The sequence below is a fragment of the Lepisosteus platostomus genome, chromosome 1 (assembly GCF_059453375.1).
Source record: "Lepisosteus platostomus isolate fLepPlt1 chromosome 1, fLepPlt1.hap1, whole genome shotgun sequence".
Lineage (NCBI taxonomy): Eukaryota > Metazoa > Chordata > Actinopteri > Semionotiformes > Lepisosteidae > Lepisosteus > Lepisosteus platostomus.
Window position 1 is genome coordinate 12,210,508 of NC_142611.1, and position 19,867 is coordinate 12,230,374.

Consider the following 19,867-nt stretch of genomic DNA (forward strand, 5'->3'; position numbering starts at 1 on the left):
TGTACAAACTAAAATGGAAGTGAACCAAAAAAGCAACATCAGAACTAGGTTGAGCATTTAAGGAACTGGCTTGAGAAATGTAGAGGAGCAATTTCCTATAGCTGATTTATGCTCCCTGCATGGTAACACTAGTGTTGCAAAGCACAGTAAGTAATTTTGTCCATCAGACATATTTGCGAGAAACTCAAATATGACTGCAGGTGCCTATACCCCTCTCTTTGAATTGGAGTTGTTTTCACTGTACATAAATGAGGCTCGAGTTGTTCTTACTGTATTTTTGAGTATGCATTCTGTCTTCTGTCACATGCTCTGTTGTAAAAAATGCATTTCATTTATTATACTTTAAAAAAAAGTTTTTTAACATGATGTCTGAGTGGGTAGGGCATTTCATTGTTTGCTCTGGTTCATTAGATGGGCTGTGCTTCCTTTACAGCAATGGCACAGTGATGTTTATCATACAAACTAGTGATTGGATTTATGGAACCAAATGTGTTAAGAACTCCTTTGGTTTTAATGCATGTATACCTGTAATAACCCTGCAGATGAGTAATGTTTATGCGTGAATCTGCATATTCAGCTGCAGCTGTTTCTTCTTGGGAACTTCTGAACCGTTTTCAGAGGAGAAAGAAAAAGTAACATCCTCTTCCTACCTTGATCTTAAGCTGCGACTCCAGTGACTGATGGAGGTTAACAATAAAGTGGTGTCATAGCTGTGTTCAGACATTTGCTGGAGATCCATGACAAAATAGCTTTGCTTTGAAATCGGCTGCCCTGCATTGTGTAGTGCAAGAACATGTTTTCGTGGGTTTTGTTTTTAAAGCAATGTAGCTAGCTCCCTTTCCATGAAACTATCCTCCCACCCGTGTCCTAAAACTGGAAAGTAGCTTTTTAAGGGTCCATTGGCCTTTTCGTTCTGTTGATTGTAGTTTCCATCAGTGACCCATGTGGTATAAGACCGCCTGACGTGGTTTAATATGGATAGCTCATGGGCACACAGCACATGCTGCCCTTGTGTTGGAGATAATTGCGAGCCCGTTAGGGCGGACGGCGAAAGGACTTGGCGCTGCCGCAGAACAAATTGTGCACAATGGCTTGATGTCATTTCGTCTAGGTAGGAGAAGCTGACTCGTGTACAACTTGTGAAATCAAGTGGGGGGAATAAAATTGCACTACGGTTTCCATTCAAAATGGGGTGAAAAATCTGAAATGTCCATTGCTTGACTTCTGCAGTAAGTCGCTGAAACCTGTGGTTTCTGTGCACAGTAAACAAAAAGCAAAGACCCAAGGCATTTTTTTTCCCATTTCTTAACCATTGCACAAGATAGGAGCAAAAGAATAGAGCGTTTGTGTCTGTATGCAGCGAGCCTGGCCGCCATTTCGTGGCGTGTAGTTTTTGATCTGTTTTTTGAAAATTGCCCCTTTCTCTCGCTTCCCATCAGTGGAGGCTTCCGTTTGCAACACGCGGTGCAGAAGGGGTTCGTGCCGTCGTTGAGTTCTGTCAAAGAGTTGTTTATTTTTCGAGATAAGGAAAACGGGACTTCCTTGGGTGCTGGAGAAGACCATTTTGAGAGCCGTTGTGATATTTGTGTCCTGTTGAAGAACCAGTAAATTCTCCCCCCCCCCCACCTTCCTGGAACTCAATGTGACGTTTGAATATGGCCTCTTTTTAAAAAGAAAAACTCGGCGCTCTCAAACCTGTCTTTTCCCTTTCTCTCTGATAAGCCCAGGCGGACTTATAAAAGTTTTATGATAATAGGACTCCCTGTCTGTGTGCATTGGAGCTGCCTACGGTTCAAAATGGGCAGCGAGGCCGGTTGATTGAAATGGGCCGTGGCTCTCTTTTAGAGTGCAGTTAGAGTGGGGGTGGCAGGGTGAGGAAAGGGGAAGGCGGCGGGGGGGGGAGGTTGTGGTTTAAGGAAAATCCCCAGGCTCCCAGTGGGAACGTGAGCGTTCCTGGAGGTTTTGCAGAGAGCAGGGTTGTGTGGGGGAGGGGGAGAGGCTATAGGTCGCTGCAAAAAAAACTGATCGCCGAGACTTGAGAGCTTGCCCAGGGGAGACTTTCAGGGTTTTAACAGCCAAGGGGGCTGCCGGCGCCTCCCGATTCGGCCGACAATACCGCCAGCCGGGACGGCCCACGGTGGTGCAGGCATTCGGGTCCACCTGCCCGTGAAAGCGGAACCGGCTTATCTCCTTTAACGGTGCGCTCTGCCGAGGTGTTCATCACCGTAATGTGTGATCTGGAGCCTTCGGCATGTGGCAGGAGTTCTCCCCGTACAGTAAGTAAACATGGATCGCGCTTCAGGATTAAATTGAGGATTCTGACTCCCGAGCTGCTTTTCTCGTCCAATGCCGTGTGCCTTACAAATGCTTCCAACAAAAGCAGTATTTAATATGAAAAGAAATGCAGACAGCTTTCCTCGAATGCAGCTGCTCAATGGTTTTAATGTTTTTCTTTTCCCTTGGCTTATTATCGTTGTGTCATCATTGAGGGTGGACGGACCAGGTAAGCCTTTCTTTCCACGGGCATCCTCACCTCTCAAATCTTCTGAAAACCAGGCGAGACGTCCCGGTCGGGCTCTTAGAAGTGCTCAGTAAGCACTCCAGGTTCATTTAAATACCTTTCAGCAATCAATGAAGCAAAATGTTTCCAGTGCCGATGCTCAGCGGTGACACAGAACAAACAAGCACTTTTATATTAAGTACAGGCAATTAAAAAAATCTATGCCGAGTAAATGTATTCAGACCTCAAACAAATCTTTTTAATTCAGGCTAGGAAATAAAACATTCCTTTTAATGCAGTATTCAGAGATTTTTTTTTTTCCTGGCGTTTATGATGTAGAGAGCGGTTGATTATTTTTTTTGTGTGTCAAAAACACTGCACGCAGAGCTTTTGTATTTTCAAGCCTCGGATCAGAAGATTACGGGGGATGCAGCCCTCTTTGACAAAGCGTCGCACGGAGCGCGAAGCCATGAATTGAAGTTCATTTCGCGGACTGTCTGGGGGTCCCCCCGGGGGGGGGGGGGCTTGCTGAAGAAGGTCGCTCGAGGGTCACTCCCGTGTCCCCAGCACGCTCTTAGATCACACCTCCGTCCCGAGAGGCAGCCCTTTGAGTACAGAGAGCCGGCACCTTGGGAGAATCTAGACGGGACCTTCTCTTTCTCTCGCCCGGCCTTGAGAAAGAGTGGTGGCAGGTCTGGATGGTGCATTTCACAGCTGAAGGGCGGACTGGCTGTACTGTCGGGATCCGCGCCGTTCGTCTTGAACGAAGATGCATTCTCTTGACACTGCGGGGTCCTAGCCTGGAGCTCCACTCAGTTTGCCACTGATTCACACAGACTTGGCTGTCTGAAAGCGTGGGGGAGTGTTGCGGTTCCCCTGTGCCCCAGCCTGACAGAGCTCTTGCAGCTGCAGTCCGTGGCTGTTGAGTCCTCAGTGGGAGACAAAGGACGAGGCTGGAAATGAAGGACATTTCTAGACCTTCTGCGCACACAAACCACCCTGTTCAGGAATGCTTGAACTCTCGAAATGAAGCTTTCTGTAGCTGCCTTTCGAATATCGGATGTTCATTCTTGAAATGTTTTGAGAATGAGTTTCCTGGTCCGGCCTTTTCAGAAAAAATGCCAGACTCATTCGGTTTCCAAAGGGGAATTGTAGTCCGGATTTTTCAGACCGGTGATTTAAGTCTTGGTAACGAAATAAATTCATTGACCTAATAGACAAAAAAAAAAAGTCAAATTTCGAACTCGGCGTTAAATTGTGAACATTCTGAAAGGATTGCAGCATGGTGTCCAAACTCCCATTCGCGTTCCCACAAACTGCGATGCGATGCAGCCCTTCCTGCTCACTAGTCCCTGTAATGACTTTCGTAATGTGATGTGTGAGTGAATAAATACCGGTTGTGCAGCAGATGTTTCACTGCAGGAATGTTCCAACATAGTCAGCAGACAGATTTCTCTACAAAACCATCTCGAAATCGAAAGCAATGTTTCTGTTGGATTAAAGAGATGTATTCACAAGCCTGCTTGTTTACGCAATCGTAGGGCTCCACACGTCAACGGACGTTTTGTTGCCTAGTTCTGAATCGCAGAACATGGCACTGTGCTTACCTGGGACTTTATTCTATTTAATGATGTAAAAACCTCCAACGTACAAGTTACTGTGTACGTTTGACCTTATTGCGGTTTGAAATGCACTAATCAATGCTGTTTCTTTCAAACCCAATAACACATATACAAAAAACAAATATTTCATATAACAAAATATGAAAATAGCATTACAGTGTTCCACTTTTATAAAGAGGTTTGACTGGTCACTTAACACTCCCCCCGCCCCCCTATATTTTGTTTAGATCATATTAGCTTGCCTAAATGTTTGCTCGTTGTGCTTTCCAATGAATGATAAAATGGCAAAACAATGGTGTCTATTGTGTCTTGGATCAGCTCGCTCTTCCATGTTCAGCTCCAGCAGTTAACGTATGTGCAGCTTCTCCAGAGCAAGCTAGCGGAAAAGGAACAGCTACTGTTTTCTGTACGCCAGTGGGTTTTTAATGGGTCTGTATTCTATCCCGTTTCGGTCTCACTTTCCGGCACCTGATATCAACACTCGGAATCGGTTGCAAAGTAGCTTTCAGGAGCCTGAGCAACACCGGCAGTGTCCTCCTGAATGGGTTGGTTCCAGAAGAGCTGTAGCTGGTAACATAGTTTGTGGTAGAAGAAGGCTTGGAATAGCACAACACATCCAGCATGTGGCATTAAAAAAATAAATCTTAATACTTTTAAAACCTGATATATCAGTTCCTGTTTTGTTTACAGCTCGAGACCTTGAAGGACAAATTAAGGGGCCAGATTCTTTGACTTGTGAGCTGCTTCTCCTAATCCGCGTTGTAGGTGTTGGGTAGTTCGAACAAGGAAGTCAAATATCTGTTTTGCCTGAAGGTACAGGATGTGGCATTTAAAACCTTCAGGCCTCAGTAGCATCGTTTTTGGATGCCTTTGTTGTCCTAGGCTTAAAATGTAGAAACTTGCAGGTAAAAGACAACCATACAATGTGAAGTGGTATCTTTAATTTAAAAAAATCCTCAGCAATGCAGAAGAGTGGCCAGATAAGGTAACATTGACAGCAGGGGTACCCTAAGCCTACCTGAGAAACCAGTGAGCAGGCTGGTTTTAATCTCATTTTATTCTCCAGTTCGACTGTTGAATGCTTAGTTAACTTTACAACATAATTAAACATATTGGAGATTGACTTGTAGGTATTCGGATCCTCTGAAAAAAACTTTGCAGAGGATCCAGTCAAGAGACATTTTTGTTCAGTTAAGTCCAGAGCTGGAATGAGATCCAACTGGAACTCCTGAGCCATAGACTGGTACAGCTTTACTTACTTTTAACTTTACTTGTCTGCAGGATAAATGTAATGGCTTTCTGTTGCCTACCTGCCTTTAGAATTCACAGTAATTTATAACACAGCCCTTGACAACGTGCTTGTAATTACATGTTATAGGAAAATAAAGTTAGGTTTGCAACACACAATGCTGTAACTTGGAATATTAATGTCACACATTGATTATGTAAATGAGAAATTCTGTAAAAAAGGGTATCCTTAGAGAGGAGCGAAACAGAAAAAAAGAACATTTAAGTATTATTATAATAAATATTAATGCCTATAATTGTGCATTTTAATCAAGCTGATTGGTTAAACAGTAGGTAAGGTGCTCATCAAACTACAGATCTGATTTGATTTGGAAAAGGGAGAGTGTACAAAATTCAGTTAGAATAGAAAAAGAGTTATTTTTTGCAAGTCTGATTAAGTCCCAGTGCTACTGGTTATAGTTGAGTCCTTGCGACTAGCTAACTTTGACACATGATTATTTCTATACAGTTATGGTATAGCAATGTGAATTCTGTTTTGACTCAAGAAGAAAATACTTTTTTGACATGAAGTGAATGAAAGGGTGGCATCGTGATGCAGTGGTTGGCATTGGCTGCCTCTCTGTACTGAGGCCCTGGGTTTAATTCCAGACCTGGGGGACTGTCTGTGTGGAGTATGTATGTTCTCCCCATGTTCGTGTGGGTTTCCTCCCGCAGTCCAAAGACATGCTGGTAGGTTAATTGACTTCTAAGTGTCTGTGTGTCTCCCCTGTGATAGAGTTGTGTCCTGTCCAAGGTGTACCCTACCTTGCCCCTTTGCTTGCTGGGATAGGCTCGGGCTCCAAGTGACCCTGAATTGGATAAAAATAGATGGAATCTGAAGTACGTCAAGAAATTGCATATGTAGAGAGCTGTAAATATATATTTTTTCAGGGGGTGTTTTAGAACTCTGTGTCCAGTGTTTAGATAGAGCTCACGTGAGAATATGGCACAGGCCACTTGAATTCACCGAACGTCTTTGAACATTATTTCAAAATCATTAAAATGGTAACTCCAGAGATTTAACAATGCAGTCGGACAATGTGCGTTCCCTCCTTTAACTTTAACACGGAAAAGGAGTAGTTAGTGTTCATACTGTAAGTGGTTTCATTTGATGTAGTGTTCATCAGTCCTTCAGTTTCAGTGTGGAGGAGCATTTAGTGCTTTGGGCTTTTAACAGAAAGGTTGTAGGTTCGAATCTTGTATGGGACTGCTGCTGGTGTAGTTTTGCGCCGGGTAACTAACTCCGATTGTGCCAACACCATACCCAGCTGTGTGAATGATTACTTATGTAAGTCATTTTGGGGGGGAAAAATACTGTCAACCAAATGAATGATAAAACGCTAAATAAAATAATTTAGTTTCGTTGTATGAAGTTTGTCTTCTGTTGCGGATGGTAAGAATACTTTACATTTCTTAGTGTAAACGGTCAAATATCCATATTTAAATTGCTATTCAGTTTCAGTATCAATCAAAGTAAGATAGCTTGTTGCAAAAATAAATCCATAGCCCGGCTTGATCTAATTATGATTTTCAGAGCCCTTGATATGAGCTATGTCCACCTACAGAAATGTCTCTGACTGTTGGGTACTTAGTCAGTTGAAGGATAGTGGGTAAGTCTGATAAGAATTAGTCACCTAGATGACTAATCTTTTATTAAATGATAACTAATAAAGGACAACTCATGTTTCTCATTGATGTCTGGTTTAATCCCGGCAGCATTGGGGAGCACCGTGTAGATTGTACTAACTTTATGGAGGTCTGTCTGTCAGGTGCGGTGTTTTTACTGCGGGATGCAGCAGATAAATGACAACCCGAGACGACATGCAGTACCTGGTGAAGATGGCGTCCCGTCACACACCAAACGCGCTGCCAGTGTTTAAACATGTCATGACAGCAGCTCAGCCCTTGCTACACGAGCTCACACCTGCCATGTCTCCTGCTCAGGAAAATACAGGTTCTCAGGGGATTATCTGAGAGTATTGCCCTCCATTTCAGCACCGTTTGCAGTTCAAAGCTGAAAGTGTGGTGGTACAGTAGCTCGTAAATAAGGCACTCGAAATATTTGACTGATCATACTGGATGTCATAGGATGCTACCTTGTGTAAAGAAGACAGGTTGCACAAACTTTAGTTTGTCTTCCATTAGGGTTTGTGTTTTAGCTAATAGTTTATATTGTTAGGACCATTCCAGCTGTCGATTTTTTTTACCAACGGCAGCGAGGCGGGGGGGAAAAAAGAGACCCGGGCGAAGTGTAAATGAAATGTCTCTTTTGCGAGTGTCTGTGCCATCCTGATATGGCTGCTCATGACAGAAAACTTAGCCTCCCGCCAGTCACACCGTCGCAGGGATGATTTATTTATAGAGCTGCTTCATTCACCGAGACATCTCCTGTGAAATGTCTTATTAGCAACTTCTGTGCTGTAGAAGAAACGCCCGAACCGTCGGAGCTATATATAAAAAAAAAGTTTAGTGACTGTAAATGCGATTCATTTAGGATTCAGTATGAACCACCTTCGTTGTGCAATGTTAGTCTTTCATACTGAGTGCACCTCCAGAACGCACAGCCAATGAAGCGCACATATACTGAGGTGTAATCGTTGATGCAGCAGGAGCTCAGAACAGCAACAGCCTGACAGGGGTGACAGCACGACAAGAGAAATATATACAGGCTAGGAAGCGAGCGTGTTTGTAACTGTACACTGTGGTGATCTGTACGAGCTGGCCAGCTTTTCCTCCAGCGCGGACTCCGGCTTGAAACACGGAGGCCATCGCCCTACTGATGGTCATTTTGGAACGTTTGCCGTTGCTGAATGACAGCTCGAGAATAACCGAGACTCGGGAGCAGCAGCTCCTTATAAGAGCATCTGGGACACTAGATTCTTGGTTTTTATTTTGCCTTGAGAAATGTTGGTGTGGAGTATAGGAAAAAACATTGATTTTTCTCAAGCCATTCAGTTATTGATTTGAGCTTTACCTAGGGCTCTATGTAATTAAAGTGGACAGTATTGACACACCAGACTGAATGTACTGGTGGATTTCCTATCACTACTTAATGTATTGTGCTAGTTTACTGTACATTATAGTAAGTAAAAAAAACAAACATAATAGAAATAATTTTATTAAGTTGTGTGGGGTGTCCCAGGCTAAGAAGAGCAATCTCTATAGTGTATTGCTTGTAGTTTTTGCCGTCCTCTTTGTCTATGACTAAACCTAACTGCAGCGTTTTGCATGAAATGTAGTTTTCATACCCTGTCTTGAGCATCAACACTTACCGATGCAGTTGCTAATGCATGCAAAAAAGCACTGTACATTTCAAGAAAACACTAATTCATATCCCTGCCCGTCGTGTAGTCCATTAAATAAAATGTATTCCAGCTGTGTTGCACGATGAAACTACATTTCATAAGGCAATCACGTAGAGTAAATGGGATTTTTGGTTTTTAAACATAGACATCTCCCTAATGGAAAAACACGGAATTATTTAACACATAAATAAAACAACAGGTTCAGTCAACATATGTATTATTTGGTATTTCCTATTATCAACAAGCTTAAAAGCCAATGCTTTACTGACATCTTAAAGCAAAACAAAAAATTCACCTGCATGGTAAACTACAACTTGGAATTTTAGGGGAGAAATATTTGGACGTATGCAGCACTTTAAAAATTCAACTTGACCCCCTAGCGTAAAAGAATGTGATATGGTAGCATTAGTATTCATGAACCCATTTTCCTCCTCCTGATCCATTCAGGACTAATTTGGGATGCCTCTTTTGTTAGCTTTTTGGAAGCAGAATCATCTGTGATTTCTGAACGATTTTGAGCAGGCAGCTGATCCATTCATTTACGGACTGAAACGCGTGCAGATCTTTGTTTCCTGTACAAAACGCTTTTAAAAATCTGTGCAAATGTCTGATTAACTGCACAAATGTGATCATTTGGGAGTGTAATGATGGGATCTACCATGGCTCTTCAAGACGATAGTCAAATTGTAATCTAGCAGTACTGGACAAACTCCACTTATGTCCCTTTCTGGTGAGAAGAGAAACGCTGGCTTGAGACTGAGGCTTACTGTAGCTCAGAGTGAAGGTTTGGCAATGTGCAGAACAGCTTGAAAGCACAGGAAGGTCGTCTGTGTCCCAGATGATGTCTTCTGTCTTTGAATATGGCGAATTTGGGATAGCCAAAACCCAGTTAGTATTTTCCCAGAAGATAGCATTTGTTCCAGGGCTACTCTTTAATTGTGCTTGTATCTCTGTTTATAACTGATGACGTGCACTTTAGAGCAGCATCAGTGTTTCAGCTTGTTTGGGATTTTCTGTATTTCAAAGCTGACTTAGCCTCTTACAGCTGGTAGATCTGTGCATAAACATAGGGCTCCTGGCTCTCTCCGTTTTGTCCTCCTATCTGTGCTTGCACTGTGTGTCTGAAAGCGTGTAACAGGACCCCAGTACATCGGCAGCAGCTTCAACTGTGATGGAAAGCGATTCAGGTCAGCCATTTTCTTGTTGAGGTCTTGAGCTGCTGGTGGTTTAGGGAGATCTGCTGGTGACAGCCTGAGGAACTGAGGATGAGGAAGCCCTCCTGTAAAACAACTCTAGAGACCTCGTGACTTGGTCACCGTGAACATGAATAGAGTATTCTGTACTTGAACATTGAGTGCTTTTTACCACACAACACTTTTAATGGCTGTGCTGTTTCCAAAAGCTTTACATTTCTAGAGCAAGCATCTTGATGTGGCAGGTAAAAGCAGAGTGGTTTAATTAGGAGTTTACAATTTCTGCTTTTTTTTAAAGTTCAAAGATGTCTCAATAAGGACAGCCCAGTATCTTTCAAATCCACCCCCTCCCTAGCATTACCAAAGTCATCCTGTTTTGAGAGTAAATCACTAATATAATCTAATAAAGGCTTGTATTTCACTGATTTGATTAATTTACCCAGAGCCCATCATTGCACTGTCAGGCAAAATGCAGCCTCCTGCCCAGCTCTGTATCTGAACGTGTCCTATTTAGCCAGAGCCTGTAAGAAGAGTTGCTCAAAGGACAGACAACACTTAGCTTTAGCAGTCAGGTTACAAATAGCCCCTGTTCTGTAAATTGTCAGCGTGGTTTAATGAAACTGAGAGCAGGCCGCAGTATTTCAGCTCGCAGAGCGGGCAGGCTGCTTATGGTCTGGCAGTCCTGGAATAGAGTTGGTGTGTTGCCCTGGTTTCACTGTAGCCTCTGGCTGTTAGCAACACTGGCCTAATGATTCCTCTGTGGAGGGGAGGGGCTGTCTCTTCTCATCAGATTCCGAGGAGGGAGGAGAAAAAAAAAACCTCCAGAAAGGCCCGGAGGATCTGTTTTGGAACCCAAGGGGTGTCCTCGCAGAGAAGAGACAAGATTGCGAAAATGACGCCCCACCCAGGAAGAACATTTCATCACGTTTAAAAAAATAAAAACCCCAACAAACCAGTCCTGCTCTCCCTGCAGGGCCTGAGTCACCTGAATGTGACCAGCCTCATTTCCCTTTTTGTTTCTGTTGTGTTCGCTTAGCTTTTTTTTTTTTTAGAGCTTTAAAAAAGGCTCGCTGTCCCGTTTCTGTTTTTCACACACAGTGAACAGTATCCCGTGGGATAAACAGAGAATTTTCTGAATTATTTTATTATTTCAGCTGTTTGCTACTATAGTTCAGGAAAATGGGAAGGAAACCATCTCAGTTTTATTAAGTTTTCATTGAGGGGGGTCATAGATTGAATCATAGATGTCACTTCCTTTTCTCAGTAAATGCTAAAGTACATTAAAGTAAATGGATGTAAACAAAAGCCACGAATATCTGACCATTTTAATTTTACAGCAAGCAAATCTTTGAACATGTACAACAGTTAGTATATAGATAGAGACCAGAAAAGGAGCTCTAATATAAAGTCACTTATTACAGCATTGGCCCACTACCTAGGGCCTGTATGCACAGTGGCGTAGAGTTTACAAGAATCTGCAAAGTGTGTTTGGAAACAAGCACGCCAGCTCACTTCTGGTTCACAGAGGAAGAAGAGGGTCTCGGGAGTAGTTCCAGAATGTCTCCTAAATACTGACTGGATTGAGAAGTACTCCTGAGACAATTTTTTTTCAAATCCTCTGAGCAACACCCCTCCTGGCAGGAAAGCAGTGCCGTGTCATGGGGGTGTAGATGATCACTCGGTTTTATTCAGAAGCGATGAGCAATGCCCTCTGCCTTTCGAAGGGGATGAGTGCCCCAGAACATTCTTCTTCCGGATCCACCCCTAATTCCTTTTCCTTCAGTGCCGATAGGCAGTCTGAAATGAGATCATTGGGCTGTAGGATGGACATGTGTGCCATGTGCTCTGGTGATCCCTTTTGCTGGCCGTTCCGCTTTGGGATGCGATAGTGCTGTCCGATTACGCTGCTGCGTAAGTCACAGATATGAGCAAGAAGCGCACCTTCCAGTTCAGGAAGTGACATCATCGCAAGCTTGACTAATCTGCGCGGAGTGAGCCAAAGCATGCGCTGTGCGCGTGCGTCATCGGCGTGTTGCGACAGTTGCCTGCTTCTCTGGCTGAGGTTGGCATGGACTGTGTGTTCTTTAAAGGTCCCACACAACTTAGTGGCAGGGGGAAAGCAAGAATGAAGTATGACTGAATTCTAGGCTGTTGTGGCTTTATACAGGTTGTTACGCTATCTGTGTAGGCTTTGAATGAAAACTCAGTAATTGCAGGTTTAGTTTGATCATTATTCTCCGTGTACTAGGATTATCTTGGTGAATACTGATGCTTTACATAGGTTTATTGTGATTGCAGCTATAGTCATGTAATTATATTGTTATGACAGTGGACAACTTGTGTAGAAGCAACAGTAATCCATTCTCGTTGCCGGTCTTTCACGCAACGATAAACAGCTCCGTGTCTTTTATTTCTGTCTCTTAAATCAGTCTAGAGATATTCAGGTGTCTCTGCTGAGTTTGAAGCAAGCTCTGCTGGGTCTAGCATTGCTGCAGCTCCGGCATTTTTTTATGCTCTCAATAGCTTTATTTTTTTTTCTTGATATAGATAAAGTAGTTTCCCACCCTGTCCCTAGGGGATCACTGTCTTTTCTAGTTTATGGTCTTATAGATGGTTCTTACTCTTGTTGAGGCTCATTGATTTTAGTTTTCTGTTTGGGACATATTTATAAGTTTTCCTTTGTGTCTGAAGAGGTCAAAAGTTTTTTTTTTTTATGGTATCAATCCTGTACTATATTCTGAGCTTCAGACCTGACCTCAATCAGTCTTTGTGCCTGAAATGTGACCAATCGGAGAAGGAAAAAATGCCCGTTGTGGGTGTCATTGCGCTACCTGTGTCTGCTCATCAGCTAGTAAGAGCTGATAAGTCACAAGTAACAGGCAGCAGGCTGAGAAGAGGCTTTGTAAAGTTCTTAATGCTGAAGTTGGTCCAAGCCGTACCCTTGAATTCAGGTGTTTGTGACACTGCAAAAACAAAGTTTGTGTGAACAAAGAAGCAGATAAATGAAGCCATTACTGAGCACTGGAGATGTAGGGCTCTGCTGTAATGAAAACGAGCAGCAGCTGTGTTCGTCCAGGACCAGGGTGGGTCTTGGTGTCATATAGCGTGGTGGGGGGTGGGGGGGGCTGACAAAAAAACATGAGCAGTGTTTGAGATTTTGGTGATGTCAGATTAACATTTTCACACTGTAGTGCGGTGTCACTGCGCCACAGCCTAAAAGCACAGGCCATTCGCTGAGAAGAGAACCGCGGGCACCAGGCTGGCAGTGAGCCCGGGGCGGTAAAGGTTAATTAAGACGAGTGAACCGTTCTCTACAGGTCTGTGTGTTATGACTTGGAAGCCGCAGTGTGAGATTCTGACAGGAATGTTTTCCAGTCCGTTGCCTGGCCTGATTTCCTCGTCTCTCCACTGACCCCCCCCCCCCCTCCTTCATTTCAGAGTGAAGACAGCCCGAGCCCCAAGCGCCAGCGGCTCTCGCACCCCGTCTTCGATTTCTCCTCCGCCTCGCCCGCCCCCTCGCCCCCGATGCGGCCATGGGAGATGCCAGCCAATCGGAGACCCCCCTCGGCCCGGCCCAACCAGCACCACTTCTCAGGGGAAAGGTGCCACACGCCGGCACGCAACAGGAGGAGGTACGGGGTGGAGGGGGGGCTGCAGTGGGTTTGAAGCCTTTGGGGACGCTGCGCCTTCTTTAAGACGACAGGGGGACGGGACCGTGCGCTCCAAGCTCCCTTTGCGCGTCCACGTGTTCGGCTCCGTCATAAATGACTGGTGGGGCGCCATGGCGACGCCGCGGCCAGCATTGCTGCCTCACGGTGCTGGGGCCCTGGATCAGTTCTGGACCCGGGGTGCTGTCTGTGTGGAGTTTGTACGTCCTCCTCGTGTTCACTGCCCCTTCAGGTTTCTGCTCTGATCGAGTTCTTGCTGTCGTCGAGCCTCACGGTTGTCCGTTTTCTGTCTGGGGACATATTTGTAAGTTTTCCTTTGCGTCTTAAGAGGTCAGATGGTTTTTTTTTTATGGTATCAATCCTGTACTGAATTCTGAGCTTCAGGACTGACCTCAGTCAGGCTTTGTGCCTGAAATGTGACCAGTCGGAGAAGGAAAAAATTGCCCGTTGTGGGGTGTCATTGCTACCTGTGTCTGCTCATCAGCTAGTAAGAGCTGGTTAAGGCACAAGTAACAGGCAGCAGGTTGAGAAGAGGGTTTCCACCCTCAGTCAAGAGACCGTAGGTTAACTGGCTTCTGGAATTCTGTCCCTGGCATGATTGAGTGTCCCAGCAGTGGGAGGACATGAATGTTGTGACACTGGCAGTGTGCAGAAATCAAGCCCCACTCCAGCATGATAAGATAGCCAGATCCTACTGAATGACACAACGGAGTTTTCTCAGTGTCCTAAAATGTACTGGGCCCGGAGGCTCCCAAGCCAGGCTGCCCTGATTAGAGTTACAGAAGGAACTTTTCTGCTATGAAACCTAGTAGTTGTTTGGCAGAAACAGTTTAGAAGTGTTGCCGAGATTTGTTTTTCTTAGTGGAACAATGATTTTTGTGCTTTCTATATAAGAGTGCTCATGTCTTAACCACAGCAGCTTCAAGCTGCACCATAACAAGCTGTGACAACAAATCGAGACCGAATCTGACCAGTTGCTTAAGACTGGTGAGGAAGGGACTGTTATAGTGCCCCCTACAGTTTGGTTTTACATGGGGCGGCTATTGTCTTAGTATTTACTTTGTGGTTCTTGATTTGTTTTACACAATTTCAGGTTTGGAGGACATCAAATTCTTGACTTTCAGCTCAAGCTTTTCTGCACTGTGCCCAATAGAAAGTTTTTATGATTTAATGGCAAAAACGCAGATTCTGTATGAACAGTAGCTCTGAGCTCCAATTCTATAGAATATAGGCTCCAGTGTAGCTTTGTCGTCCTTAATCATTTTTAATAATGATACCAGTTCTTCTTTTTTTTTGTCATCTGTTGAAACAAAAATGTAATCATTTATATTGCTGTAATAGTATTGCATTTTGTATTGTCTGTCACACACGCCTGTGCTTGTGCATGGGCGTTTTCATTTGTGGTACAAGGTAAGGAGTGCCGCCTAGTGATCAGTCATCACTACGTCCGTTTGTACCAGGCTTGCTTTCTGCGCGCGGTCACAGTCCGGCTGTATTGAAGCCCGTCTTGAATTTGGTTGATGTAGCGGTTAGGACTCGAGACTCCAGACACGAAGGTCAAGCGTTCCAGCCCAAAGGGGGATACAGCTGTTGTAGCCTTGGGCAAGGTGATTTTCCTAGCCCCAGTATATGATTTTATTGTAGAAGTTTGAGTGGGGGGCTGCGTCAGCATGTACAGGCTTGCAAAGGAACAGGTGAAGGTTTATTCCGTGCTGAAAGGAGAAGGAAAAAAAAGACACAGGTGTGAAAAACTGAAATGTTTTCCTTTTCCTTTCAGAATGGAATAGACCTTTACCTGTTCCATTGCTTTTATTGTATATGTTTAATGTATGTACAAAAGAAGAAAAATGGCTCTGGGGCTAAGGATCTGCGCCTGTGCCTGGAAGGTTGCTGGTTCAAATCCCGCAGCCGGCAGAGGAATCCTACTCCGTTGGGCTCCTGAGCAAGGCCCTTAACCCCAACTGCCCTACTCTGCTGGGCTCCTCAGCAAGGCCCTTAACCCCAACTGCTCCAGGGGTGCTGTATAAATGGCTGACCCTGCGCTCTGACCCCAAGCTTCTCTCCCTGTCTGTGTGTCTCATGGAGAGCAAGCTGGGGTATGCGAAAAGACAAATTCCTAATGCAAGAAATTGTATATGGCTAATGAAGTGATCTTCTCGTATCTTGTATATATTGTATTGGATACTCTTCAGGTCACCATTGCGAGGGAGTGGTTTTAAAGGTTGAAATCAGAAGAAGCTGTCCTGTTCCTCAAGGCGCAGTGCTGTTCTGACCTCTGTGTCGTCCTCTTCCTCTTGACCTCAGCCCTCCCGTGAGGCGGCAGCGGGGGCGCAGGGACCGGCTGTCCAGGCACAGCGCCGTCGGGCAGGACGAGAACTTCCACCACCTGCCCTACGGCCAGCCCCCTAGCCTGGAGGAGCCCCGCGCCTTCCACCCCCCCAACATGTCCCCTCGGCTCCTGCACCCCGCCGCCCACCCGCCCCAGCAGAGCGCCGTCATGGTGGACATCCACGACCAGGTGAGCCGCGGTCGGGGGGGGGGAGGGGGTCTGTCGTGTGGAGCTCCACACGCTGCGAAGAAGAGAACGAAACTCTTCCGCCTGTGGTGTCAAAAATGTGACAGCCTGGAAAACTCCTCTGGTTTCTGAATGTGGGTTTGCGTGGTGTCGAAGAAAGCCGTCTCCCACATTTTTGTGTTATTTTACTTATTATAAACGGATAAAATGGTGCACAATTCAAAGAACATTTGGAAATGGAGGTCAATGGAAAATCACCTGATCATCACGTTCAGGGCTTCGCGTTTTTGACTGCACCATTCTCGTCGAGAACTTTCATGTCTTCTTCCAGTCGAGCTTTGGTACTTCAGTTCCACCCATCCCTTTGGCAGCCGCTCCAGGCACACAAGCCACTAACTACAAAGAGAAATAGCTCTTCCCCATGTGGTGTAAAAAATCTGAGAACCTTTCTGGAAACTTCTCTGTTTTATGAATGTGGGTTCGCAACATTGTGTAAAAGAAAACTTTGTCCCACTTCTCTCTTTGTGAAATACTCCTCTTAGCGTAGCTGTGAAAAACATTTCCTTAACCCTCTGTCCTCTTTATGTAGACGGTCTTCAACGTACATGCGCCGGAGAACTCTTTTTCATTTCTGCTCCCACGTTCGCCTTTCCTGTGAAATCGGAAGCAGTGCTTTATGTAGAAGTGTTCCTGCGTTTCCTTTCCTCCTCTTGATTTGCGGTAGAAATCCTGAGTTAATTAAGGCAAACGAGCGAGGTCCAGGCTTCTGCTCTGTTCATGGGTCGACAGGTTGAGCTCCGGCGCAGCGATTGAGATATCGAACGCCGTTAATTAGCAGCTGAAAGAAAGCGCTGCGTCATCTGCGATGTGGTGTTTTCTTGTGGTGGGCTGTACGTGACCTTTAACCCATTGCTTTGCGTGTAGATTCACCAGGGCACCGTGCCCGTGTCGTACACCGTCACCACAGTGGCGCCTCACGGCATCCCCCTGTGCACGGGCCAGCACACGCAGCAGGTCCCGGGCTGCTCGGTGGTCTTCAGCGGGCAGCACTATCCCGTGTGCAGCGTCCCACCCCCGGTGAGTCCTCCGCACGCCGCCTGCACCCAGTGTACACCAAGCGTGTCGACCGACAACGTAGACCAAGGGTATCCAGTCCTGGCTCTGGTCTGTAGGTTCGTTGCATGCTGGGAGTGCTGGGAGAAACTGTCAGGTCGATCTCGTTGGGCCGCTAGGGAACGAGCTGGTTTTTAGGTTGCTAAGAGATGAGCTGGAATGAAAACCTGGAGGCAGACACACTGGCCCCACAGGGATGCGATCTCCCTGCCCTGCTTTAGAGCTGTCATAACGCAGGCCTAAAGGACAGGAAACCTTGAGGAAAGCCAGCTCCAGATAAAGATTTTGGTACTTTCTAGATGAGGAATACACAGAATCCCATGGCTTCAGTCAGTAATGGTACTAATTGCATGACCAGGAGCTGGTAATTTCATATAATTTTTATTTTAGAAGTGGGAATCCTGAACCGAGACAGAGAGGTCTTATCTAATTTTCTGCCTTTGATGTTTCACGTAATTATTTTTTCTATGTCCATGAATCCCTACACCCAGGAACAGCTTAAAATGTTCCCGTGAAATATCTCTTTGCTTCCCCCCCTTAAAGTGTACCTCACTGTGCTTGCATCTTTTTAGCTGTGGTGCTCCATGTGCTTTTGGATGAGGTCCATGTCACTGTAGTTTGATCAGACACATTTCCACAGCAAAACCCTTTCTAGTCAATAGCAGTTTTCTCAGTAACCTGTACATTGGTGCCCTCTAGTGGCCTGCAACAGTAATTCTCAGGATGGGTGAGCCTGTTCAACTTCTGCAATATCTTATTATGAAGAATTTTGTCAAATGTAAAATATCAAAGGCATACAGTATTTAAACTTAAAGGATTCTGAGCAAGATGATATTTTATCAAACGAAGACACATAAGACATGGCAGTTAAAGAAATCTGAAATTTAAAAAGAAGTTTTGACTTTCTGAATTATTCAAAGGACAAAGGTTTCTGTGCCAGAAGCTTGGCAAATTCTGGGGTCATGACTTTCTAATTAAAAACTTAAATAACGCAGGTCATTCTGCAATGATGCACATTGTTTCCCAATGTTATTATATGATATTATGAAAGGATAAAATGTCGCACAATTCAAAGCTGTCTTAAGAATATTTGGAAATGGCAGTAAAAGAAAATCATGTGATTATCAGGTGATTCAGGGCTTGTTCAGTGTTGAACACTTGAATGCCCTTTATAGTCTGTTGAGAATTTTCTTTTAAACAAACTACCTGGAGATACAATATTTTTAAAAAAATATTTTGCCAAGACGGGCTCAACAGCTCTTGACTGGATTGAACAAGTGTAGTTATTCATTTGGAAAAAGAAAGATAGCAGTTCATTGACCAACCCTTGACACAATCTCTCACTGTCGAGGAAATGGATGTGTTCTAGAACTGTAACATATCGGTCTCCGTTCTGTGATTCAGATGAAGGTGAATAGAATACACACGTTCCTCTTTTTGTAAACATAATCCGTTCCCAATAACCCTTTCAAAAAGTGAAAATTTCTAAAACGAAAAATCTCTTTCCATTATTTCTTATGGGGAAAATTCTGAACCATTCCGGACCCCAAAAATGCCACCCCTTCTTTTAATTTTTAATTCACCAAAAAATGACAAAAGTACCAACAATAATTAACATTCATACCGTGGTTTGTGTTTTTAGTAATAACACTGCTTACCTAGTTAGTCAGCATACCTAACTACAGTACTGTAAGCACTTCGTTTTCTTTTTATGTAATTACACACCCATTCACAATTTTCATAACACCCTTACTGCCCGTGATAAAGTCTAAGACACAAATATTCTCACGAAACGTACGAGTGTACACAATATTGAACAGGGCACGAAGCAAGACGCAGTAAACGGTCTCACACTTGTCTCCTGTGCCATTTCGAAGGCTCTGTGCTAGCCTTCACCCACACTAGTTAGTGGAAGGTGACGTGAACACTTGATATGAGTCGCCTTCCCCTTCACTTTCCAAACCTCTGCCAAATGTAGAGAGTTTTTTCTTCCAATCGCATTTTTCTTCAGAGTTCAGAAGCTGGCTTTCATTATTCGAAACGTGGGTAACAATTCGCACGCGTCCTGGTTTCGCATTTTCTTGAAAGGCAATTTGTAAAAAGAGGTATGGGTGTCCACTGTTCTCTTGAATATAACAGTGCTCTCTCTCTCTCGGCTTTGTTTCAGATGCTGCAGGCATGCTCTGTTCAGCACCTGCCCGTTCCCTATGCATTCCCGTCTCTGATCTCCAGCGACCCCTTCCTAATACACCCCCCCCACCTCTCACACCACCCACCCCACCTCCCTCCCCCCGGCCAGTTCGTCCCCTTCCAGACCCAGCAGTCCCGATCGGTGAGTGTCGCGCTGGGCGCGCTGCCTGTTTCCACACCGGTGAAAGTCTTTCAAGGGAAGATGTGTTTCTGGGGGGGAGAGCAGCTCAGTGGAGCTCGGGCCCCGGGCTCGATTCAGTGCATGTTCTCCCCGCGTTTGTATGGGCTTCCTCCAGGTGCTCCAGTTTCCTCCCGTGGTCCGAAGACATACTGATAGGTTAATTGGCCCTGGTGTGTGGTGTGTGTGTGTGTTTGCCCTGTGATGGACTGGCGTCCCTTCCAGGGTGTATCCTGCCTTGCGCTCGTTGCTTGCCAGAATAGGTTCAGGCTTCCTGCAACCCTGTTATTCGTTGG

General features: G+C 44.9%; 1 protein-coding gene across 3 annotated transcripts in view; it reads left to right on the plus strand.

Moving 5' to 3' along the window:
* The window catches only part of rnf38 (ring finger protein 38), a 65,258-nt gene that overhangs the window by 37,072 nt on the left and 8,319 nt on the right, over positions 1-19,867 (plus strand). For all 3 annotated transcript variants that reach the window (XM_088624492.1, XM_088624502.1, XM_088624513.1), the window contains 4 exons: positions 13,346-13,539; positions 15,880-16,093; positions 17,015-17,167; positions 19,371-19,535. In XM_088624492.1, coding sequence (XP_088480618.1) covers positions 13,346-13,539; positions 15,880-16,093; positions 17,015-17,167; positions 19,371-19,535 — 726 coding nt within the window. The remainder of the gene's footprint in view (positions 1-13,345; positions 13,540-15,879; positions 16,094-17,014; positions 17,168-19,370; positions 19,536-19,867) is intronic.